Below are 25,076 nucleotides of genomic sequence, written 5' to 3' on the forward strand. Positions count from 1 at the left end.
CCCTTCCTTGTGCTTCCTGGTGCCCCCAGCTGCAGCGCGTGCTGAAGGCAGCATCTTCGAAGGAATGTGAGCCGAAAACCACCTTCCCACAGGGGCCACCCAGGCCCCAGCAAGCACCATGCCACCCCTTCTCCCAGCCAGAGGTCAGCCTGGCTCTGCCCCCCCCCCCCCATCTCCTGCTGCCTCAGGTCCACTTCCCATTTCACTAAAGCAACAGCCTCCACTTCCAAGGATGCTCGAAGGGCCCCCGCACACAGATGCTAAGCCACATTCCAGACGTTCCTACCAACTCACAAATGCAGCAAGTGAGTCCCAGAAAGGATCCTTACCTGGCATCTGCAGCCACCCTCAGGGTGAGGGCAGGCTCCTGGGCTTGCTGGGCAGGCTGCACACGGACAGGGCTTCAGCAGTGACCAAGCAGCTTCTCATTAAAGGGGAGTAAAATCCTTCAGGCAATTCCTGCTGTGTTGGGAACAGGAACTGGGCAGCTCTGTGCCCCAAGAGCTTGGAGGGTCGGGCTGCTGACATTTAAGCGCATTATTCAAGGCAGCTTCCCCTGGGGTCACAACAACCCACCCACCCAGACAAGTACAATGCCATCAGAGGAGCACAGGTGAGGGATTTGGGAACCAAACGAGGTGACAGACCATCTCAAGCCCTCCCACTAACACTTGCTCATAATCAAGCAAGCAGGATCACAGGCTGGCGGGACAGCCTGGTCAGCTCTGTGCCCCTACCAGGGCTCCAAAGCACCCCACACTGCCATGCCACAGGACCAACCTCTCCACCCATCGAGGATCTGCCTACATGGCCGTACAGGCTGACCAGAGCCACCATGACAACACGAGCAACCAGCAGTGCCAGTTACTCAGCACATTAGGGCACCATCAGCAGCTGTGGAAAGCATTCTCCTTTCCAAAAGCCAGCCCCGGCCAGGTGCTTCAGCTCAGATCCCTGGCATCACGAGGAACCCATGTGCTCTCAGCTCGCCCCTGATGAAGACACAACTGCTGGGTCAGTCCCAACCCACCTGGCCCTTGCCACAGCCTCAGCATCCTCTGGGCAGCCCTGTTCAAAGGAGACAGGCTCAAGCATCCTGCGCAGTGCCTGCTGCACAGGGGCTGCCAAAAGACGTGGTGCCACATCCACCATCTCCCCCTGCAGCCTAGGGACCTCGGGGACCTCATGGCCCAGGGCCAGAGGTGAAAGAACACACAGACACCAACACTCAGTTAAGTTGTAGGAATTTATTTTAAATAACCTACAGTTGATTAAAAGGGAATTCATGATAAAAATAGAAGATACTTGTTGAGGAAAGGCTGCAGGAAATGGTCTTCGCACACACACTACGCTAACAATGCCTCTAAGACTAATGATTATAGCAAAAAAAGGTTTCACATTAAAATTCTGCTTTTTAATTTTTTTAAAATTTTTTTACACAATTACAAAAGAAAAAATAAAAGCCCTAAAATCTTGATTATTTTCCTTTTTTTGGACCAATGCTCATTTCCCTCGAAATTTATTGACCTGTGAAACTTCTTTTTACACAATAAAATCTTTCAAGTAAAAGAGGGGAGTGGGGCTTAGAAAAAAAGGGGGGAAAAAGGTAAAACAGTCTGACAAACCTAAAAAGTAGATATTCTTGAAGTGTACAGAGCATGTTCAGAACACAGGGTGATGGGCATGTCATTTGTTGCCAATTTCACTTGTCCTCAAATTCCACACGCGTCTCCCCATCACACGGCCCCCTCCCCCCACCCGCTCCCCAAATCTACACGATCTTTAAGATCAAGAAGAAAAAAAAAACCTGTTTAAATATTTTAAAATAATTAAAAGAAATAAAAATTCACATTTAAAAAAGGAACACTCAAGTCAGGAGGCCGATCTCCCATCATGCTTTGCTCTGAACAAATGTGGATTTTTGTAATTCATGTTCCAATGCCACGACTGTTTCAAGTGACAAATTGAAAAAGATTTGGGTATTTCCATGACTATAGTGACAGCTGTAACAGGTGCGTTGGGTTTCTTAAGTTTTGTTTATTCGTTATTCTGAAATGGGGTGGGAGGGGGAGGGGAAGGGCAGGGGTTAAGGAGTCCATTTTCTATTAAAATATAGAAGTTATTGCAAAACCCTAACTGTAAAAACGCACCAATATAATTGGATTTTGTATACAGTAGCTAAAGATTCCCACGCTCTCAGTGTGATGGTGAATTTGCCTGGCGGAAGGTTGACAAATCCCCCATCCACTTGCCCTGCCTCAAGAGAAAAACCACACAAACCAGACAGCTAGAATTTGGATCTCTGAAACATTTTTAAATAAGTTGTCCATAGGACAACTGGCTCAGCTCCTTTAGGATATTTCCAGGTTATGCTTTCTGCAAGATGTTGGCTGTTTTATTTGATGCTCACTTGCCCCTTTCCTCCCCCTTCCCCAGCATCCAAGGACAAGTAAGGCTCACAGTTTATCAATCTCCCTAAAAACCAGGCTACTCCCTTTTCCCATAAAATTCAGCTCATTAAAAACAGGTTAAAACTCATAGTCTTCCTCTGCCATGTCGATAGCCCAGGCAAATTTCTCTCGCTGGGTTTTGTTGTAAATCTTCTCTATAGGAATTCCCCACTTCTTACACCTGCAGGAGAGGAGATGCTGTTAAGAGTCAACACAGCGCAGGCACTCAGCCCCTCGCTGTGCACAGGGCCACCCTGCTCTCCCCCAGCACCTTCCTAAGCTCTGCTCCGCTACAGAACACGCCACCCCGCCGCGCACGACTGCTCTCCTGGTGTTAGACCCTGCAGGTTCCGCGACCCATCACCTCCCAGTGCGGTGCTGGCTTTGGTCGGCCAAAGAGTCCCCGCCTCAAGGGACACACAGCTTCCCGAGACCAGGCACAGAGACCGCTATCTCTGGCAGCACAGGGGCACTGCTCTCTCAGCCACAGCCCTTGTCTGCTAGTGCGGGGACGAGACAGAAGTGACGGGGTGGGTCCTTCCAGCACACCCCAGGCAGATGCTTACCAAGCAACAGAGATCCTGGGATCCAGATAGTTGAGTTTGGAGGTGCCCAAAGCGATCTGCTTGTTCTCCTCCCTATCTGTAGCCTGAACCTCCAGCTTCATCAGTTGCTCCTCAATCCTCTGCACTGCTTTCTTCTTGCTCTCCACTGTCCTGTGGTGGGGAAAAAAAAAAAAATCAAAGCATTTTGCTAGGCTTGAGATGGCAGCCCATGGGAACCCAAAGGGACTCTGCTCAAGGTAAGCGATGCCGCCAGCCACAAAGGGCAGCTGTGTCAGCACAGATGGCGACACAAACCACTCAGCACATGCAATTAAGAACTGACATTTTCAAGAGGCAGAGCAGAAACCTTAAGCAGCGGTTTTGTTTTAAAGGGTCGGAAGCAACAGCCTGAACTGTACTGATGCTATACCCACTTTAAAACCAGCCCATCGATCCCTCCGATAGTCATGCTCTGATTCTGCTTTCAGAGCTCCCCTAACAGCACCCCTGTGGCTATTCTGCAGAGCCCACACAGAGCCTGAGCGCATCATCTGCCCCGCGGGCTTCCAACGGAGCAGAGCAGAACCCAGAAGAGTACAGGTGCAATCGTGTAGCTCCTGGCTCCGCATTAAGATGGCTACGCTGCACGCTGGATCCATCGCTCTGCTCGGGCCTGGGCAGCAGGGCGGGTGAGCACTGGCTGGTGCTCACCTCAGAGTGCCGAGACACACACTGGAGAGTAGTGCTAGAGACCACAGCAGGAACTGCAGTGTCACACCATCCTACGGTTCTCAACTTGGAGGCAATTTCTTCATGTACAGAAGAAAGAGGGCGCAGGAAAGCCTGAGGAAGCCTTCCCAGATCACAGGCTGGGGCAAACAGAATACAGGATGAAAGACCCACTCTGAGCCAAAAGTACTGGGAGCATTGCACAGCCTAGTAACACCAGCCTTACTTTTTAGACTTCTCATCCCTCCGGACCTTGGCATCAGCTTTGGCGCTTTTCAGTTCTCTCCTGGCATCAGCTAACTGCTCCTTCTTGGCATCGATCTAGGAGAGGCAAAACCAGACGGCAGCACTGTGAACAAGCTGCTGACAACGTGGCAGTCACCCCAAGGCAGCATGACCCAGGGGGCAAGTTTGTGACCATGTTCAGAATCTACCAGCGGTCAGACCCACTTCTGCAGAACAGTTAGGCCACTGGCCTTTCAGTTTGATGTAAAGCCTAGTGTGGTGAACACTCCCCTCAAACTAGGGCCCCACTCGCTTCTGAGGACAAGGTGGTGCCGGGCATTTTCTCACACAGCTACAACCAAGCAGGCACAGGAATTGGCTTGGCCTGGGACTGGCCGACAGCCCCTCTAGGCAGCTTGTCTGCCTCCACTGTATCCCACCAGCACCAGCTCTGTGATTGCAAGATGGAAGGATGATCCCTGTGCCCTCAGCAGGAATCAGTTCTTGCCCCAGATCCTACAGGCTGAAAGCTGTTAAGGCCTCAGGCAGTTCTTCCCCAGTAAGTTTAGGATTCAGGGAGATTTAGTGTTTTGCAGCCCCTGTTCAACCATTCCCCTTCAACACTCCCCACGCTCTAAGACCCAGGGTGAAGGCAGCCATGTTAGGTGTTACAGAAGCAGGGGACACTGCAGTGCCAAACCAAAGTCCTTATTGTGAAGGTTATTCTAAAGCCAGACCAGGAACAGACCTAACCCCTTTGGACCTCATGGCCTTCACCAGAAACAATCTGCAAAGGAAGAGGTCAAGTCAGAGGGGCAAAGTGTACCACGTACACAGAGTGCACTGACAGCAGCCTGGGATTCGTAGGACAGGAGTGGATGCCTACGCCGGGCTCTTTAGGGGACACAAATCAGAGCTAGAGACTGCTGCTCTGAAGTTTCAATGGCAGCAGAACACATAGCTATGGGATGAAGGGCAGATAGAAAGGGTCTGGTCTTGGTCTTTACAAGTAAAAGATGACTCGGACTGAAAGGTGTCCCTTTCAGCTCACTCCTCCTCTCCAAGCAGGCCCATCTGTGATGCAGCCCTAACCAGCCCCCGCTAGGGAAAGGCAGGCTCTGCTTCCCCTTCACACCCCGAGTGAAAGGAAATGTGACTCCTGAGATGCAGCACCCGGAGCCCTGTCCCAGCCCAAGCGCCGGGCACGGTCGGGGTACCTTGCTCTGCAGGTTCATCATGGACTTCTCAAAGGTCTTCGGCGGAGCCCTCTGATGGTTACACAAAATGGCAACCGCTCGGTTGGCACGGTTATAGGAGAGGATCTTTGCTGGGATGTTGTCGTCCGCTGCAAAGTACAAGAAAGTGGTGAGCAAGTGGGTTCTCCAGGGCTGTGCAGCCCCAGCCAGTGTCACACCAGCTCTGCAAGCTCGCAGTCACCGCAGAACCGGCCTTCCCCTCTGGTGGGCCCGTGCAACTCTGCACAACTACAGTTCGAAGAGCCTGACCGCTTCCATCGTGGGCCCTAACTCTTTCTGGGACCATTACTTTGGTAGCAACAAAGACACCATTCGCCACTCAAGACTGGAAGCACACCCATGTTGAGAGCAGAGGACAGCAGGCCCATACTGCTCAAGCCACTGCTGGGCTTCACAGAACCAACGTACCCAACTTCGTAAAGCCGTTAAAGTGCAAGCTAGCAGTGCTCGACAGAGGCTGTGAATGAGCAGCCAAGAAACCTGGGGCTGTTACAGATGCGTCTGCCTTGTCTGCCACCTACAGAACTTTACAATTAACAGAAAGCAAGGAAGATATTTGGTAAAGGACAGGTATAAACTAGCAGGCACACCCTGGTGTGCTCACAAGTCAGCTCTGCTCTGTCCCAGTGCTGGGCTGCTCAGCTACCCCAAAAGACGGTCTGGCTGCAGTGTTCTGGTCAGACCTCAGGCGTTTGACATTTGCAATGAGGAAGTGGTGTACAGATACGAGACTTGTGGCTAAGGCAAGGAAGCCAGGTCTATACTGCAGGATAAGATCTGTTCCCTTCACAGTTTCAAGGACAAAACTTACGATTAGTGAGCTCCTTGAGCTGCTGCTGTAGCGTGATGGAAGCATTGTAAGTACGGAATACCTTGGCTGTCAGTCCCTCCATAAGGTCTTGAAGGTGTTTATTTAAGATACTGGTCTAAGGAAACAGAAAGATGACGGTTAGCACTAGAACTGACCTCAGGATGTGTGAAATCTCTGGACACGCAGCTGATGAAGCTCATGGCTGAAGCCTAATGTACTCAGACCTGACCACAACCTTACCGAAACCACAGGAAAAGTCAACAAAGAACCAACAAGTACTAGATTGCTATCAAGTACCACAACAAGTACCACAGGTAGCCAAAAATCTTTTCTTCTGTGTGGAGGTTTTGGTTCCAAACAGATAGAAATGTGCCTGTCCCACTGCAGGGAAGGTGCCTGAACCACCACAGTGCTCCCACAGAGCCAAATGTGCAGATGAGAATGGCATCTAAAAATCTGTCACCTCACACAATCATCATCTCTGAACGCTGAAAACAACTTCCCCAAGTCAGAGCCAGCCAGGCTCACCCGGACCAAAGGACATTGCTTCAGGAACCTGTGGGCACAGGGACAATACAGACACCAGACTGAGACTCTCACTGCTTTTAGGCCACTCAGGGCAGCCCTGGAAGAAAATTGCCACTGAAGCCATTTCTGGAACACGGCAGCTGTTATTGTCTGGTGCAGAGCAAGCCTGTTCATGGTGCTCTACCACCATCCCTCATCATTAACTATGTGCTTACATTGAGGCGGTCAAAGAGGTCATCCTCAGGCTGCTTGTTCTCCATGAATAGCTGAAGATTCTTGAACACCTGCAGGAAAAGAAAATCAACAACTTCAGGTACACAGACCAGACAGTGCTGGGTAGCAGCAACACATAAGGGAAGCAACACTGCCAGGGAGCCACTTAAAACTATTTTCAGGCAACAGTGATAATGCTGGATGTTACTTCTCAGCAGGCAAAGACCCATGTCTCTACAGTGCTTGTGTTGAAGGTTCCTCGCTAGCAACAGGAGTCTTGAGTGGTTGATGCCCTTTATCCTCATCCTTTAGATCAAGATTACAGGAGACCTGATTCTGCTCTGGCTTAGCTGCCTAACGGAGAAAGAGACCCCAAAGACACCATCTTTCCCTTACTCTCCATCATTACTCCAGCCAGAGACCCCCGAGCCATTTCCCACGGAGCGAAGCTACCAAAACCCATCCTTTCTCATTGCTGCATTAAATGTTTCACACAATTCCAACCCAAGCAAGTGTCAGTAGGGTAGAGAGAATAATCGAGACATCTTTGATTATACAGAGACCACAAATCCCAGCTTTGCACGCTCCAAATCCCCAGTTCCCAGCTTCTCAACAACACATTCTTCTATAGACGCCTAATATACAAAGGCTTCGAGTTCCACAATAATCAATTCCCCATTGTAAGCACTGAAGAAGAAACACCAAGAGATACCAACACCCATAAATTTAAAAACAGGAAAAACTTTTTCTTTCAACAAAGAAGTAAGAATTCCAGCACATGCTCATTTCTATGGCAGCTGTAGTTTGTTTTTTTCCAGTTGTTTTGCTCTCCAAGAAGCCAACGTTCGCTACTGACTATGGTTACAATTACCACAGTATTATACGTGCCGTATCTAACATACTCTGCTGACTGCAGAGCCGTGGGCCAGAGGCAAATCTGCTACACCCAGAAAAATCAAAAGGTGGTTTTGGATAGTGCCCTCCAGGTTCACACTGCTGGATGGGGATTTACTCCAGAATGAGGTCAAAGCCACAGCAGATTTTAAATTGGTGGATGACTAAAAAATAAAGGAATTAACATTGCGTAAGAAAGAAGTATCGGTTAGCAGGTACTCAGGTTCATAGGCCAGAGGTATCGGTGCACCTACTCTGCATGCTCTGGAGCACCCAATATCAAGACCTACTTCAGTGAGGGCTCAGCTCCAACGGGAACAAAACCACCGTGACAGAGAAGCTGGTATCACGAACGCCCAAGTCGGACTGCTAGTCCAGCACTGGTATTTCAGAACCTTTTATGCTATTACTTGTCATACGGGCCTAGAACTCTACCATCTACAGGTGACAAAACCAACTCAGCTGACCAGAATGAGACCCAAGAAACTCCTCTAACATAGCCGCTACAGTTATGTTACGCCAATTCTTGACACGAGACCACAGGGAAAAGCAGTTAAGATGTTTAAGTATCTCATCTGCTGGGTTATGTTACACCACCAGCCCGCTGATCTTCCATGGCACTGCCAATAAAATGGGAACATTAACAGATTTATTTTCTGGCTAAGTATCTGACCTGTGATGAAGCACCAGGTTACTGTCATCAAAACTGTGCTGATATTTTTCTGTGATTCAGTCTACGTATGTGTTTTTGGAGATGCCTTACCCTCTTCTCAACGGGGACTTTGTTGTAGTATCGGATGGAGTCTTTCCCGAGGAAATCAAATTCAACCACGTATTCCTGGCCATCCAGTTCAGGATGCAGCTTGATATGTTCTACTCTCAGAGAGCAGCAGCCTACAGTGTCAGCTGTCTCTCCTTCTTCTTTTTCATTACCAGCTCTCAGAGCAAGCTAGATTTATATCAAGACAAGAAAAGTAAGCATTTCAAACCATCCCAGTAATGTATAGATGCTGGAAACTTTCAGACACTGGCCTAGAATCAGCAGTGTCCATAGAAGAGAAAGGAAGAAAGTGCATCTGAGTGGATAAAACTGACACTTAGAAAATTCTAATAAAACCAACCCTAAATTCTCTTTAAATCTGTTTTAAATAACCCTCCATTAAAACCACAAATCTACCAATCTACCAGAATACCTCATTTTTTAAAGAGAAATTTAAAGCAAGATGTTTTGCCAGCTTTCACTCATTAACTCAAACTGTGACAGTTCTGACCAATGGAAATCCATTTCAAAACATTTGATATTTAAAGAAAAAAATATTAAGCTGACTTCCTTGTGAGCTTAACCTCATACAAAATCATGAAGTTCAGTTGTTTATCTTCTATGATCCTACCTCTTCGCTGCATGCTAAAAAACCAGACTTTAAATAGCACACAGGACACTTCTGGTTATATAAATTATCTAAAGGCTACATAAAAAAAAAAAAAAAAAAAAAAAAAAAAAAAAGGTTTTAACAGTACTGGCTAAACCAATTTCTAATTTTTGAAAAAAAAAAACCCTTCAGCGTTCATATAAACCCAGAATTATTCACATCTAACTTCTCTGATTTACACCAAACTCTTCTGAACAAAACTTGTTAATTTCGTCGGTTAGTGCCATACACTACCAGGGCAACAGCTCTCTGGGAACTGGTTTTAAGTGGCTTTAAATGGATCAATACAACTGCAGTTTTCTTTACGCTGTGGTAAAAAAATTAGCATAATTATGCAACCTCACAACTGTGACCTCAAACTAAAGAGGTGACAAACCAGCAGAAATTCACAGCCGGAAAACTGAAACAGCTGGAGACAAAAGGCCCATACAAACCTCCCAGTAATCCAACTGGGCGACTCTGGAACCAGACTGTGAATTTTGCCTGAACTAAAACAATGCTGCCTGAAATAGCCACATTTAGTACAATAGCTTATTGCTCTGGATTCCAGGTAGTGGGAAGGAAAAGGAGACGGGAGCCTGCCCACCAGGAAGTCTCAGGAAACCTCAAGCGACTGGGCTCCATTCTGCCCTAGGAACAGACAGCGTTCTCAAGGATTCTCAGCTGGACGGGAAAGGTAAGAGGAGCGTGCTGGGAACGAGCCTTACTTTATCAATGAAGTACAGCGCCACAGCCCTCTGCCGTACTTTCATCTCTTTGGATTTCCAGTCTTCTCGATACTGATTTCGGATTTTATCTACGCACTTCTTCAACCTCCGAGCTGTTTCATACTTCTGCCAGTCCTTCTCACCCTGCAAAGTTAGAATAGAGAGCATAAGAAAGCAGGACCAGTTCCAATCTGCACCTCCAGGCTTTGCAAGTCTGTGTGTGGCAAACTATCTCCCTGTATAAAACCACTGAGATTTTTCTGCTACCAGCTCAACTTCAAACTATGCTGCCACGCAGCTGTAAGTAATTCAGATTTCCATGATATTAAACACTTCCACAGAAGTGACTATAAAGACACAAACCATACTATGGTCTCAACATATAAATGGTTTCCTCTGCTTTATTCAGATGACAGTTACATTCCTTCAGCTGTATAATTAAACATCCATAAAACTTAAAAGCAACATCAACAGTTCATCATTGTTATATATTCAAGTCACAGCAAAAAGAAGGAACAGAGATTTTCCCCTGCACTTGTAGGACAAACCCCCTGTTATTAATCCAGGAGAAAATATCTTGGGGGGTGGGGGTGGAGACTTAATGAGAACAACTTAAATCCTACCTCTGAAAATGGAAGGTTACTTGTCTTTCAACAGTTTTACCATTGCTTTTATGCAATCGATCTGATGATTGATTATTTGCTCCCACAGCAGGTTTTTTGGTTGGGTTTAGGGTTTTTTTTGCAGTCATGAGCTCCTTCTCAGCCAGTAGGCTGGCCACATTTTTTATTTTATGATCAGCTAATTAGCAACCCATGGTTAGTGCTTTACTACATGATCAGACAGAGGAAGTTAGGGCAAAAAGTAGGTCAAGTATCAAGGGGTGCAAGTCTGTTCTTGGATGAGTTGCTTCGTTTTAGGTTTACACAGGGTAAAGGACTCTTCCTACAAATGACACAATGATGCTTTTCAATAGTTATTTCCCAGATTTTATCTGCTCTCCTGTGCAGTAATTGTATTATTTCTTTTCAAGGAGGAACAAAAGCACAGAAACTTTCCTATGTTTTTCCATCAGTGCAGGATGGAATAGCAAGACAGCTTTACTTCCTATCTCTCTCCTAGCCAACAGTTAGACTTGCTTCTTGGAGACGTGACCAGTAAGATGGTTTTTTTTTTGTAAAAAACTAGATCTTCACCTTAATTCTTGAGCTAGGGTTCAACATTATGTATTTGATAGAGCCCTGGATGTTCTCAGTCCATGACACCAGCCAGGTAACCTTGTTATCATGCCGGACCTCCTTCCATTTGTGTCCTGGTGGAGGGGGAGGGATCTTTGAATCCCTGCAGAGAATTACAAAACAGAAAATAAAAACCATTTGAAGAGACTTCCATGTCATCAAAATAGAGAAAGTAATGAACACCATCATACAAAGAAAGCACAGGGAAAGAAACTGAGACAACGTAACTACCTGTTTCCACAAGCAGGAAGGCAAGTGAATCAGAGTGAACAGTCAAAGATCAGAAATGTAACTGCTATCTGTATGTATCTGCTGAAGAATTATACTATAGGTGGGAACACACATCGCTAGGATCATCTCTGTCTTGTTCACACTGCAACAGCATCAACACTTACCAGGAAAGAGAAGCCCACCAAACCCTAGCTTTCAACATCAAGGAAAACCAAGTAGGGTAACCTATCTAGAAGATAATTAATTTCTGGAAATAGTAGCAGGAACGACTGTTTAAGCAAATGTAGGTTGCAAATATGTTGACAGAGTTCTACACGAAACCCATGGTAGCCTCGTTCAGTCTTTGCTTGTATGACTCAGTTTCTTGCCCATATACGAGTAAGATAAGCAGCACGCATATTTCTACAGGCTTGAGTATCAACCTATACAGGATTTTAAAAAAGTGACTATCCTATCTAGAAAGTAAAGCTAAGGTGTGAAGCATCCAGGGCTCACTTGCTGCAGTTAATGATGATGTCTTCTGGCATGATGCGTCTCTTTAACATGCCCATTTTGGGATGGTTCCCACGACCTCGGAAGAGACCTGGGGGTTCAATCTTAAAGTTGGCAATTCTCTCCTTGTGGTTGTCCATCACACAGTAACCATATTCCTTCAATAGCCGCTCATTCTCCTCTTTGATTTTCTAGAAAAAAGCCAAAAGCAAAGATGATACAGTATATCCAGCACCACACACACATCTCTAAATGCCAAGACTTAAAAAATTTTCGTATTTGCACCACACTAATACTGAAGACCAGACTCAAAGCCAGATCCCCACCATGCCAAGGGCTGTATCAACACACAGCGCAGCAGGCTGTCCAGAAAAGCATTCATAAAATGCAAGCAGCACGAACTGGAAAAAGGGAAAGAATGTGAGAAAACTCTCTTAAAACTTGTATTTCAGCGAAACAGATTAGGGCTGGTGAAGACAGCGACCATTTTGCTACAGGAGAGGCATGTACCTCTATCCATGTATCATAGCTGCAAGAGCAGCCCCAGCACAGTAGTGCTGCTTTACAGTCTATTCAGCATTTGACATCCACCAGACGTCACATCTTCTTGGTTTTGTATAAAAACTCAGACTTCTGCGTTGGAGCTGAGCATCAGAAAGCGGGCAGAGGAATGTCTCCAGTCTGCCACATGTCAAGCCTGTGTCAGCAAATAGTCTCAGAAGCACAACACAGTCTAAGCAAAAATGTGCTGAGATTTCATGCATACTTCTGTGTTTGAAGTCTAATTATACAGAAGGAAAAATAAAAACATTGCAGCTCGAAATAAAACATCTGACCCATAGACACCACTGGCGCGTCAGGTAAGAAACTAACAGAAAAAGCCATTTCTGCTCCATCGTTAACAGCTACCACGGATGGGAACCGAGAAGGGCTCACTCACATGTTTATCAAATGGGAACGGCAGTAAGACAGGGGCTCTCTATTTTGCTGGGACCCCTCTGACCCCAAAAGCCGTACTTGCAAGCTACCAGGCCCCACTCAAAGGACAATTACTGTAGTGTTGCAAAAGATCAACTGAGAACTCGGGGCAAGTTTCCAACTTCTACTGCAACAAGTTTCACTCATCTAAACTATTCAGTTCTCTCCCCACAAGCCACTGTAGCCACGCTGCTGGAAAATAAAGTTTGGTTTTTTATTCAGAAAACTTCTTTACCTGATATTTAAGATTTGTTCTCTCATTTTATTCGCTAATGTCATTGCTGCATGCTTCCCACCATCACCAGTTTTGCCCTCCAGACCCAAGGAGCTTCTAAAATGAAAAGCTATCCTCAGCTGAGTATCTACTGCTCATTATTGGCCAGGAACCAAGGATCCCAAGGAGGTAGCACCTCTGATTCTCTTTATTTACTTAAGTAGGATCAGGAGCCTTAGCCCTATCAACATAATTTTAAGTCAGGATAAAGATTCAGCTGTAAAAGCAGTGCTTTGCCCTACCTGAGCTGCACAGTAAAGATTCCTACAGTTAACCTTAAAGTAATAATTTGAAAGCTAGTAAACACTAGCTTACAAACAGCAAGGCAGGCAGAGAAATGATTACACAAAGATGTTAACAAGCCAGCTAAGAATCAAGAAGTCTCCTAGAATTCCCTCTGGTACCTGTTTCTCCTCCTTAGACATCTGTTTCCTAGCTTCCGACTGGGCTTTGAAATACTGGCTCATGTGGGTGAAGTCACACTTGCTGAGGCTGGTGATAGTGCTCTTCTCTTCAGAGGTCATTTCCTTCCAGAAAGAAAGCAGCACTTCAAGTTTTCACACATAGCAAGTTTTCATGCATAGCAGAGCTTACCCTACCCCAGGCACTTTTTAACAGAAAGAATAGACAGGTTCTCACAATAAACTCCCAAGCATCCCCTAGTTCCACACGCTCACTCCGACTAAGGTCAAGGAGATACGGACAAGGAGCAGAGCGTATGGATGCTGGCCTTCCAGCATTCTGATCTCAGAGTGCTGGTGCTGCACCACCTCCCAGAGCGCTCTCGCACTGAACAGTGCCTGGGACTGTTGAGGGATAAGGAGAAAACCCCAGTAACCCATCTAGGAAAACCGCATCACCTGATCAAAAGGTCTGATCTTACGGCTTGATGACTGAGGTGAAGTTCTGAGTTTTAGGTCTTTGGAAGAGGTTTCTTTCTAATATAAAGCTGGCTCTTCAACAAGGCAAGTAACAGTCAGATTAGCTATACCCCATTACCCCATAACAAGCAGATTTGGTTGGGTTAAGTCTGACTTTGCTGGTTTAGAAAGGTACTTATGCCAGGGTCCTTCCTGGTGAAACTACAAGATGAACTGGAAACCTCACAGCTACAATCTAAGGCAGCTTTTAGTTGCCTTAAGTGAACTTTCCTGTGCATGGGACAGTAGCCCCTTTTCATTGCCCAGTGCTGAGCACGCCTGCAGTCACTGCAGCCCCAGTCTACATGCATACCTTTCTCCAGTCTTTGAAAAAGTTTTTCCTGAAGATCTCCTTTGTAGTGTACTCATGATCAAGCATTTTTGCAAAGAATGTGGCAACTTCTTCTGCTTTGGTACTCAGCTTCATGACTTTACCTACAAAGAAAGGTTTTCTTTTTAAAGAAAACTGTAAACAAGAATTGAAGCCAGAAAGCGGTCATAGTAACTACCTTAAAGGACGCTGTATTTTTACCACAGAGAAGTTTTTCCTAAAAAAAAAAAAATAATACATAATACAGCAGATTGGATGGACAAAGGAAACAGAGGAGCACAATTGCTTGACTAGCATCATAAACATTTAGAAAAAAAGTTTCCTCTAGAATCTAAACATTAAAAAAAGCAATAGCAATCTGATGCGAGACAGGTCTGAGACATGGAGGGCAGGAAGGGGAAAGGCCTCCTGCAGGAAACCCTATGCTGAGACACCCCAGTGGTATGCACGCTCCTGGGGAAATACTGCTGTTTGAAGTGGAAAAGGCAAGGGATTTTATGAAATTTCATATTCCAGCACTCACATATATGGGAAATAAAGTCTTTGTATTCCACTTCTACCCACAGAGGGTCTCTGCTTTGGAACACCCCTTCCAGCCTTTAGCTTTTTCTAGCCAGGAAAAGCCCTTCTTCCTATGGATACACCACAAATAGGCTGGAAAGCGCTGCCAAATTTTTAACTCTCCTTCACTGCAGGGAAATGTGTCAGGATTCTGCTGATTGTTCCCTTTGCTGTGGAAATGCACTCCTGTGTCTCCAAATCGGCCTCAAAAAGCTAGTCATTTTTAAGACAGACTGAGCTTTCAGTGAACGAAGAGGTCACATTTCAGCTTATCTGCAAGACTGCAGTACAAGGTGAAATTGCTGCATGGGAAGACTTTACCAGACAAAGGAAAAGAGGCTGCTGCAACACTGAAGCTGTTGATCTGACATCGAACATTCACATCTAGCATCTTTGTGGGCCAGACTGCACTCCTGACAACACATGAGGTGCCAGTGATCCCTGTGAGGGGCTTTGCATGCAGCTCACATCTCCAGCTAGTTGCAAGAAATATTTAAAGTCCCAATAGGCTGGCAGACAGTCAACACCTGTGGATTTTTTTTAACAACCATTTTACTCCACAAAAGTGAATACAAGAAACACTACTGTTGATTCTATGCTCTTGGAAAAAACACCACTTTGTTTACTACATGTTTTTAAAAGTTGCATCATCTCTAAAATTAAAGCATGGGAGTCAGCTATAAAACCTTAAGATCTATTAATCCCCATAAAACAGGAATTAGCAAAAGGTCCTCCCAATGATCTGAGAATATTCCACAATTAAATTAAACCACCAGTAACTCTGCCAATTTTTAAGCTGCAACCTAAAACACTGCATTTGTTTGCTTTTAGCAGGAAATGGGGGAAGGGAGAGACAGCAAAGGAAACTGTTTTTCCAGGCTTCAAGTCTAGCTTGAAAGAGGCTATCGAGTTAGTAACATATTATGGGGCTCAAATGACCGATATTTTTCCCAAATAGCTGAAGGCTCAGGCACCTTTATCTAATCACCTTAGAATATATTGCATCGGACTCAATTTCCTTCTTTTTACAATGGTTTGAAAAGGCTCTCAGTGACAGGGCTGTACATATAAAGAAAAAGAGATTTATTCCAGAGGTGTGAATATTAGTTACCTGACGTAAAAACTGAAAACCAGAGAGCAACCAGTGTACATAATGAGCAGAAGAGACCACATGGCCATGACTGAAATGCAACTGCCACTATCTACACTCTTATCTTGCCCCACCTAGAGAAAAACATGCAAATTCAAGCCACCTCCTGGGTATGAGCAGCAGCTTGTTAACCCACAGCCACTCAAACATATATATAGTCAAGCCCTAAAAGATGGCTTTGGCATTTCAGGCTCCTTTACTGAGTCTGATATTGTAGGCACTAACGATGGCTCCAGCAGTCATTATGTTAGATGAAAACAGGCAGTCCCACCGCAGCACAGTCACTGGGCAAGGGACAGATTCCTCCAGTGACAGCCTGCAGCCTGGCAGCTGGCTGGCCAGCCATAGCGTGATTATTGGGCTCTACAAATCATCCTAGCATAATCTTGAAATTAGACAGTGCCTTGTGAGCACGGACAGCGGCTCTCAGCAGCTGCTGTGTAAATCAGACATCGGATTTTTTTGCCTAGTTTCTCAAGGAAGACTTATGTGATCACTTTATTTGCTAGACCCCCCTGCCCACCCTGTAATTGCTGAGACTACTGATAAATTTTTTGCCATGATGGAGACAGAGGCTGCAAAAATCCCTGCGCTTCCTTGAGATTCCATGACATAGATGGCTAGTGTCCTGGTTTCAGCTGGGATAGAGTTAATTTTCTTCTTATTAGCTGGTGCAGCACTGTGGTTTGGATCTGGTGTGAGAACAATGTGGATAGCACACTAATGTTTTTAGTTGTTGCTGGGTGATGTTTATCCTAAGTCAAGGACTTTTCAGTTTCTTGGGCCCTGCCAGCTGGAGAGGCACAGGAAACTGGGAGGGGACACAGCCAGGACAGGTGACCTGAACTGGCCAAAGGGGTATTCTATACCATATGACATCATGCTGAGTATATAAACTGGGGGAAGGAGGAGGAAGGGGGGGCACATCTGGCATTATGGCATTTGTCTTCCCGAGTAACAGTTACACGTGATGGAGCCCTGCTTTCCTGGAGATGGCTGAACACCTGCCTGCCGATGGAAAACAGTGAATGAAGTCTTTGTCCTGCTTTGCTTGCATGCATGGCTTCTGCTTTACCTATTAAACTGTTCTTATCTCAACCCTCAAGTTTCACATTCCAGTTCTCCCCATCTCTCTGGGTGAGACGGGAGTGAGCAGCTATATGGTACCTGGTTGCCGGCTGGGGTTAAATCATGACAGCTAGATAGAGAGGAGCTTATTGCTGCCTGCACCGAACAGACAGCTGCAGTGCAACTTGCCCCTCCCCTTCTCTAGACAGCAGGAGAGGCATCATACATGCTTCAACAGAGGAAAAAAAAATTTCCAACTTTTATCGAGTTCTTTATAAGAACCCTAAGAAAGAAGTCTGTAGACATCCCTGATCACTGTGCTACTTGCTTGGAGATAGCCTCCAACAGGATGCAATGTTTATTTCACTAAATTGTCGCTGAAAATGAATGCCACCTATTTCTCAGTATTTAAAAACACTGTGTCATGTCACATGAAAACAGCACGCTGCTCCTGGAAGAGTTCCATGCACAGATGTCCCCTTCACCAAAAATTACATTTTCATCCTTTCAGATGCCTCCCACTTAATTCAATCCTGGGTTAATTTGATCCTTCATTTAACATGATCACAGGACTAAAAGGAAGCACACGGGTCATCAAGTCCAATCTCCAGCAGGCATCACCTCATATAATCCCTTCCACATGAGCCTCTAACAACCAGTCAGCCCAACACATTAGAATCCCACATCAATTAGTTCTACCACACACACCAGTTAGTGAGTGGGACCATGACTTACACCAGAGGGCTGTGTCCTTGAGGTCAGGGTCATCCCATGCATTCCTACAAGATCCTAATCATCTGTATCAAAATTCAATTGTCTTTCATCCTGCTCATGCTATCAAGCGATGATGAATTTCATCACAGATGATGGAAGTTGCAATTCATAACATTAAGAAAACAGAGCAAGCTTAAAGGTGACCAGCAATGAAGAAGCTACAATCACGTACTCTACTAGTTTTAAACCACTACTCGCAGGCGTAAGACACTCATATTGTTAAGTAACCTGAGAGATTTACCACTGTAACAGAGGGAGAACAAGTTCATCTCCATGTCAACCCCATCAGCAGAATTCAGTAGGCTGTTCCTTTATTCCACAGATCGTTCCTTCACTTAGCAGTTGAGGAACTTCTTTTAAGCTAACCACTAAAACAAAACCACCTCCTCATCTTTTCAGTCCCCGGAAGAACACCACAATACCCTGAGAATGTTTATTTCTCTTCCCAGCAAGTGGAAACACAGATTAACTCACCATCATAATAAAACTTGACATTTTCAGGCAGAGGTTCATATGGTGGAGCAAATACAGGACCTTTGTGCTCTAGAAACTTCCATTTAATGCCTTCAGGGTAGCGCTCTTCTTCCCACCTTCAAGAAAGAAATACGAACCAATACAAATTTAAGCTCCTAATCTTCATTTTATTACTATGTGGCTATAAAAGTATGCTAAAGAAAAATCAGCAAGCAATCATTGCTTTGCCAGGCACAGACCAAGTACAAATATTCAATGCACTTTTTTTTTTTCCTTTTTTTTTTTTTTTTTTTTTTTTAAGCAAAAGCACAGCCATGTCCATGAACCTTGGGTCACAGGTTATCTGATGACACCATAACCTCACCTCCCACTGGCTGCTCTTTTCATAAAATCACACAGCTGAAAAAGCTTAGAACTTAAGAAAACGAAGAATTCAGTCTTGTAAAACAGCTAGGATCATGCCAAATTAGAGTCAGCTGTGATCTAACATCAAGTCCAGAATGCCTGTTCAGCAAAGCCAAACAATTGTAGTATATTATGCAGCTGCTTTCAGATGTGGACAAGTATGCCGTTAAGGACAGAGATAAAGAAACAGATGTTCATTTACGACCTAAATGAGAACAAACCTGCTTAGACAGAAAGACTAAAACCTGCTCTGTTATTTTAAATTCATTCTGATTCTTTGGGTAAAAAAAGCAATACTTGAAGAAAAACAGAGTAGCATTGGAAAATCTCAAACTTGCCTGAAAGCACCTCTATAAAAATGTTTTGCAAGTGATGCATTAGGTATCACAACACAGCAAGGCAGGCAGCACCAATTCCATATTCCAACTGAATTCACAGGGTCAGCAATTTATCTACAGAGAAAAGGGGTCCCAGCAGGCCAGTATCCTTCCCCCAGTTCCCAGTACCCTGTGTGCCCGAGCCACCGATTCCACACTCCTCCCCTCCCCTCTACACTTCTTTCATGATTACCAGAACATTACTGCTACATGCTGCTGGCACAGGATTCCCTGCCGAGAAAGGCTATTTTACCTTAGTGATTAATCAACTGGAAGACCATTAACCTGTCACAGCACTCAGGCTTTGAATTGCCCAGACAACTTTGTTGAGCAAAAAAGAAAAAAAAAAAATAGTTTAAGCTTCCCTCTAGTGTCAGCCCTATGGAGCAGTCCCATTCTGGGTCCAACAGCAGCTGAGAAAAGACGTACATGTACTGCATGCATCTCAGGAATCGTGATACACAAATACAGATCACTTCTGTGCTCTGACCCTCTTAATCTCAGCAGGGATGAAGATAAGCATTGTATCGAGAGAAAAGAGCTTCTGCCAGAAAACACTAAAAATGCTTCACCGGTGCCTGTACATCAAGAATTTAGGAAAAACAACTGTATGGGATGCAACATCTTGACACAGTTAGAAAGACACTGTCTTTGACCACAGCTCCAGACCTGAACTGAGAAGGACAGTAACATCTTTAACAGCAAAGCCCACAATCCCAGCTATCGGCACAAAACCTGCATGTCAGTTGCAGTCCCTGGCTGGGAAGAAGGCTTGAGTAAACTATGTTTATATAAGAAACTAATATTGACATTTGAAGTCTAGATCCCAAATATTTACGTTCCTAATGGTTGTTTTTTAAATTAATTAGAAGCTCGACATCTAAATATTTTGTCAAACATAGGCCTAGGTTCTTCCACCCAGAAGCTCCTTCCAGCAAAATAAATTAAACCATTTGCCTCTCCTCCCAGCTATCCTCTCTCACAATGAGTATTTTTATTCAAGTAAGAAAAAACGTGGGGATCATTCACAGTAGCCACTACTTTAAAGGATAAGTTTGTCACTCTTGCTTTTCAGCCATGTCTTTTTTAAGATTTATCATGCTGGTATTTACTTGATGAGAAATTGTTCCTCTACCCATTCCTGTTCTTTTACGAAGGACACATGTAAAATGAGTCCTAGAAAGGTAGCCGTTCCAATAGATAGCTGAATCACGTTGTGCCTTTTGGGAAGGCTACAAGGAAACACTCGATCCATGGGGTGGTTTCTAAGCCCAAGGCTACCAGAAAGTTTGTCATGAAAAGATCATAAGCCATTCCTAACGCCACCTCCACCTTCCTAAACCTCATGCATAACCATTAAGACAAAAGGTAAAAGTAAGCCTTCTGAGTTTAGCCAATTTTTCATCCTCATTTGGTTTTAAACAAAAAAACCTGTTAGAGCAACACTGTCCAAGATAGCTCCTGGTCCTAAAGCAATGTTCTACAAAAGATTACATGGAGCAGGGAGAACACTGCCTGTTAGGAAAGCCGCTGCTGATCAGTCACATAGGTTCCTTGATTAAATCCCGTATCAAGCCTGTTGATTCTATCAAGAATGCCAGGCAGCTCAGGAAGGTAGAGTTGGAGAGGGATTTTTCAAGTGGAATGAAAATAGAGAAGATTCTTACGAAAAAAAACCCCAGACTATACCTCCAGGACATGTTATTTCAAGGAAATGAACTTACTATAACACAAGGTGGGAGAAGTGCTCATAAGGTATACTTCTGGATCACATATTTTTCACATACTGACAGGGTGTGAAAATGACCTCTAAAAGAGCTCCACACAGTGATGAACAAGGCCAATGCCTTGGGAATGTCTAGCATCAAGTATTCACATAAGTGAGGATGAAAGTGCTCAAAGCAGTAAGCACTTGAACAAGCAGCCAAAAAAAGATATCAGACTTTCAGAAAATTGACTCAGATGGAACATGAAATGCCCTTAAGAGACACAAGTGCAGATGAAACTCTGTCCAGCAAAGACACGCTATACAAAGCTGCAGATGGATGACAGGAACATCAGCAGAAGGATGCAGCTACCTACTGCCAAATTTTGCAAAACATGCTTTCAAAGGCAGTTTTCCTCAGCAGTAAGCACAAATCGCAGAGCTTAACACAGCTACCAGGGCCCATGCAGCCAAGGCAGGTGAGAACAGCACAGCTCTCCAGTAAAGGTTTGCTGTGAAGGATACAGACTACAACAAAAGGGAGTTGTGATAATAGAGTATTTCGACAGAACAGGCAAGGGCAGCTGAAACAAAGCCAGAGAGACAACAGATCATAAAGGCTTAAAGAGACCTTCTGTAGCTTCCTATTGCTTCATGTCCCTATAGTTTGTTAATGTCAAAGCATATTAAAAATATGTTGTCAAGGATCGAGAAAAAAAGTGGATTGTTCAGGGAAAAAGGAAAAAAAAATATCATCAATCAGGACAGTTCTGGGGAAGGGCCTGAAAACCAATTTTTTAAGACAGCATAAAAGTATGAAAAAACTGTTCAAGTGCTGGTGTTCTAAGGAAGCTGTGACAAAGAGAAATATGCCAAGGCTATACACTACAGAATAATTTTTCTTTTAAAGATGAATCAATAAGAGGGAAAATAAAGGGGTAAAAAACTCAACCTGAAATGACTGAAGATTGCAAAGGCATTCCACAACACTACAGATCTATTAAAAATAGCCAAATGATCTCATAAAACACTCATGAAAACATCATCTCCAAAAGGGCACAAAAATACATTACAGGAGATTACAAGAGTGCAGAAAATAAACATGCTTTTGAAATCTAAATATGCATTGAACTGAGGGAAGTACTAAGGCCCAAACTTCACACAAGTAACAGCTCCTCAAATCTAGCTGTAACAACAGCTTACATTACTGTGGATAGCTAGAAAATAAATCCAGCAGGTTTCTTACACAGAGCACCACTGATGCAGCATAGGCCTGTCTTCCAAATGAACCACAAAGTCCAGATTTATTTAAAAAATGTTCTAAAAAAAAAAAGCACAACTTTAGGGTCCTGAGCAAGACAAAAAGTGCTTTCCGTTCATAACTTATCTTCAAAATTCATTGTCCAAACAACCCACGTTTAACCGGTCCATCGACCAACTTTCATATCTGTGCCAGAGACAGCAGCAGTTTTGAGAGGCACACAGTTGACATCCAGCTAGAATAGAAAGGTAGACAACCACTCATGTTGTACCCTCTATACAAGACAGATAAGATCTACTAGAATACCAGTTAATAGTTCCACGCTATTTATATATTCCCCCAAGCCTGCAAGTTTTCATATTGCTCTGAAGAGTGTCAGAATGGAGCAGGTCCTGGGCACCAGAATACTGGTACCTGATCATTACAGACAGCCTCTACATTCTACAGATAAGGAAAAAAAAACCCCACAACATAAAACAGCCTCACAAACAACTTATTTCTTGTTCTAGGTATACCAAAAAAGGTATTTCACTTCTGCTTCAGGGGATGAACATAGTGAATGAGATACTTATTTAAAGCTTACCAGAAAAAGTAAGCCCATTATTCAGAACAAATCCTCATGAATCACCAAAAGAGAAAGCCAGATATGCTTATCAGTCAGCATGGGAAGTTAACAGGGAAAGGTCAGGTGCAGAGGTAGCCTACATCACTGATAGATAGTTACCATTTCCATTTTTGCTCCTCCTCTTTTTTCGGCTTCTTTCTTTTGTCTGCTTCAGGGACTTTCTTATCTTTGCTTTTAGCTTTCTTTGCTTTGCTGTCCTGCAAAATGAGTGAAGAATCTGTTAGAATGAGCTACTTCTCCCCTCCCTGACAAGATGCTTTAAAACTAGAAGACTGTCTCTTGGGGTATATAAATCTGACTGCAAACAACCAAATTCCTGTGGCTTCAATACGTAAACGTGCTCTTAGATCATCCTATTAAGTTAAAATCCGCTGATGGTCCCACTTATATTTCAAGCTAAATTCTTTTACTTTGCACTTGGGGCATGCTAAGTGTACACACAGTCAGTTATTCTGCCTCACCTAATAAGCGAGGAGCCTGGGCCATAGTAACACAATTGCTTAATTATAGAAACACCCTCCTTGGCCTGCACTAGCGTTATCTAGTCTGGCCAATGCTACAGAGCACACTTGCACCACTGTGAGGTGGCTTCTGGGAACGTACTAGTATACGTTCACTACAGAGACACTGTCATTGAAATGAAGAATTAACCACACTGCCAGGAGGTGCCTGCAACATGTGCCTCAGAAGGGTACCTTTGCTAGATGTGGAGCATAGTTCCTTAGTCTCAAATTATGGCTAACCTCTCAGTAAAGTCCCTCTCCAATGAGACTTCCACTCTACACTTCATCTCAAAGCTGTAAGCATCTTTCTAGCAGCTTAGCTCTGTTTCATCTCCCCTGCTTCTGAACTGTGCTACATCATCTGTGCAATTACCAGATGTTGTTAGCGAGGCTCCTCTACCCTCTGTGAGCTACTTAACAGAAGGACTGCGAATTGCCTGGAACTGGCAGAAGTTCATGTCCTGGAGGCATCATCTCCATCCGTTGTTTTAAGAGCAGGAGACAAAGTTTTCCTGACTTTGTATACATCATGGCTCAGATAAGTTAACCTGCACCACAGGTGGGGATCTACCACGTGCAGCTTCGTCCCAAACTGGCCCCTGCCTCTGTACCCTTGAATCAGACTCCCCCTGCTCTACATAATTCAACACCAAATTGTCAGCCTTGCTTTTCTTGATTATAGAAATAAACTCATCTTTCACATTACCTCTTCTTCCTCTTGTTTCCTTTTCTTTGCTTTCTTGATGTCTTCTGTTTTGATTTTCTTGGGTTTGTACTCAGCACTGTAAAAACAAAACCACTAGCTGATGAAAATAATAATTTTCCAGTATAAAAAAAAATAAACAGAAGTCATATACCAAGTTTGTGTGCACAAGTTCACAATATTTCTAGCATGTTTCATTTCTAAAGAATATAATTTTATGCCCCACTCTCAGAAAACTGAACAATCCCTATCCAGCCAAACAGCCTACAAAACCCTAAAACCCGTAAGCTGTTACTGTGAACACTTCTCCACAAGTTTCAAACTGCTGAAGCAAAAATCTTCCTTGATGAAGAATTGATCCAAAAGCACTAGTAGCCTCCCAGTGATCACATGGGATGGGATAAAATGGGCAACAGCTTTGTGGCATGTTCTAACCCCAACTCCTTTTCCAGTCATCAGTCTGGGACCTGCCCACATGGCTCACCTTTTGCATCCTCCACTAGTTCAACAGCAAAATTGACTACTGGCAAATTCTTAATCTTTCCATTGCAGACATGAGATGGGAGGTCACAAAAGTTTAACAGAGGGCAGCAAATGATTACACAAAGGATGTCACACCCATCTCCTCTTGGAAACTGAGAAATACCACACAGGGACACAATGCCACCATGGTTAAACCCTTCCAACCCTTTAACTCCAGACCGCTAGTAAGGCCACACTATCCAAAGAGCTGGATGCACATAGATGGTGACACATCAGCATGATGTAACTGGGCTTTTATTTTACTGGGTAGGTTACTGTATCAGGCAAACACCGTATGTATTTTTATTTTGATTTAGCATAACCCATGACAAATTTAGACTCTAGGCCAAGCAGTGCTGGCAAACCTCCCACCCTGCCCCCAAACAGGCTGACAATGCCTCCTCTTCCACTTGTGCAGTCATTTCCTTACCCAACAGAAACCACTGCAAGCTACTTAGCTAGCATAAATACCTCTCTTGCTCTTTCTCTACCTACCTTCTGGGTTTTTGTCTTTTTTATTTACTAGCACTGCAACATTTCACAGCATCATCTGCAGGAGCAGGTAATGGTATTTTGCCTTGGACACCACAAATACTATCCTTGACCTGCACAGAAGACTTGTAACAGCATAAGGAGTCCGGTCTCAGACCTCCAGTCACCCACATGAACAATTTTGCCTTGATGGCCTGAAATCCC

General features: G+C 44.4%; 1 protein-coding gene across 1 annotated transcript in view; it reads right to left on the reverse strand.

The window, feature by feature from the left end:
* Positions 1 to 1,227: 1,227 nt before the first annotated feature.
* The window catches only part of TOP1 (DNA topoisomerase I), a 68,988-nt gene continuing 45,139 nt past the window's right edge, over positions 1,228 to 25,076 (reverse strand). Inside the window, exons 7-21 of the mRNA XM_037402008.1 lie at positions 23,862 to 23,937; positions 22,752 to 22,849; positions 18,280 to 18,395; positions 14,235 to 14,356; positions 13,406 to 13,528; positions 11,753 to 11,940; positions 10,985 to 11,129; positions 9,789 to 9,932; positions 8,415 to 8,600; positions 6,760 to 6,828; positions 6,017 to 6,131; positions 5,167 to 5,294; positions 3,951 to 4,045; positions 3,017 to 3,166; positions 1,228 to 2,631 (exon numbers count right to left, since the gene is read on the reverse strand). Coding sequence (XP_037257905.1) covers positions 2,529 to 2,631; positions 3,017 to 3,166; positions 3,951 to 4,045; positions 5,167 to 5,294; positions 6,017 to 6,131; positions 6,760 to 6,828; positions 8,415 to 8,600; positions 9,789 to 9,932; positions 10,985 to 11,129; positions 11,753 to 11,940; positions 13,406 to 13,528; positions 14,235 to 14,356; positions 18,280 to 18,395; positions 22,752 to 22,849; positions 23,862 to 23,937 — 1,858 coding nt within the window. The 3' untranslated portion in view covers positions 1,228 to 2,528. The remainder of the gene's footprint in view (positions 2,632 to 3,016; positions 3,167 to 3,950; positions 4,046 to 5,166; positions 5,295 to 6,016; positions 6,132 to 6,759; positions 6,829 to 8,414; positions 8,601 to 9,788; positions 9,933 to 10,984; positions 11,130 to 11,752; positions 11,941 to 13,405; positions 13,529 to 14,234; positions 14,357 to 18,279; positions 18,396 to 22,751; positions 22,850 to 23,861; positions 23,938 to 25,076) is intronic.

Source organism: Falco rusticolus, chromosome 10, assembly GCF_015220075.1.
Source record: "Falco rusticolus isolate bFalRus1 chromosome 10, bFalRus1.pri, whole genome shotgun sequence".
In the NCBI taxonomy this organism is placed as follows: domain Eukaryota; kingdom Metazoa; phylum Chordata; class Aves; order Falconiformes; family Falconidae; genus Falco; species Falco rusticolus.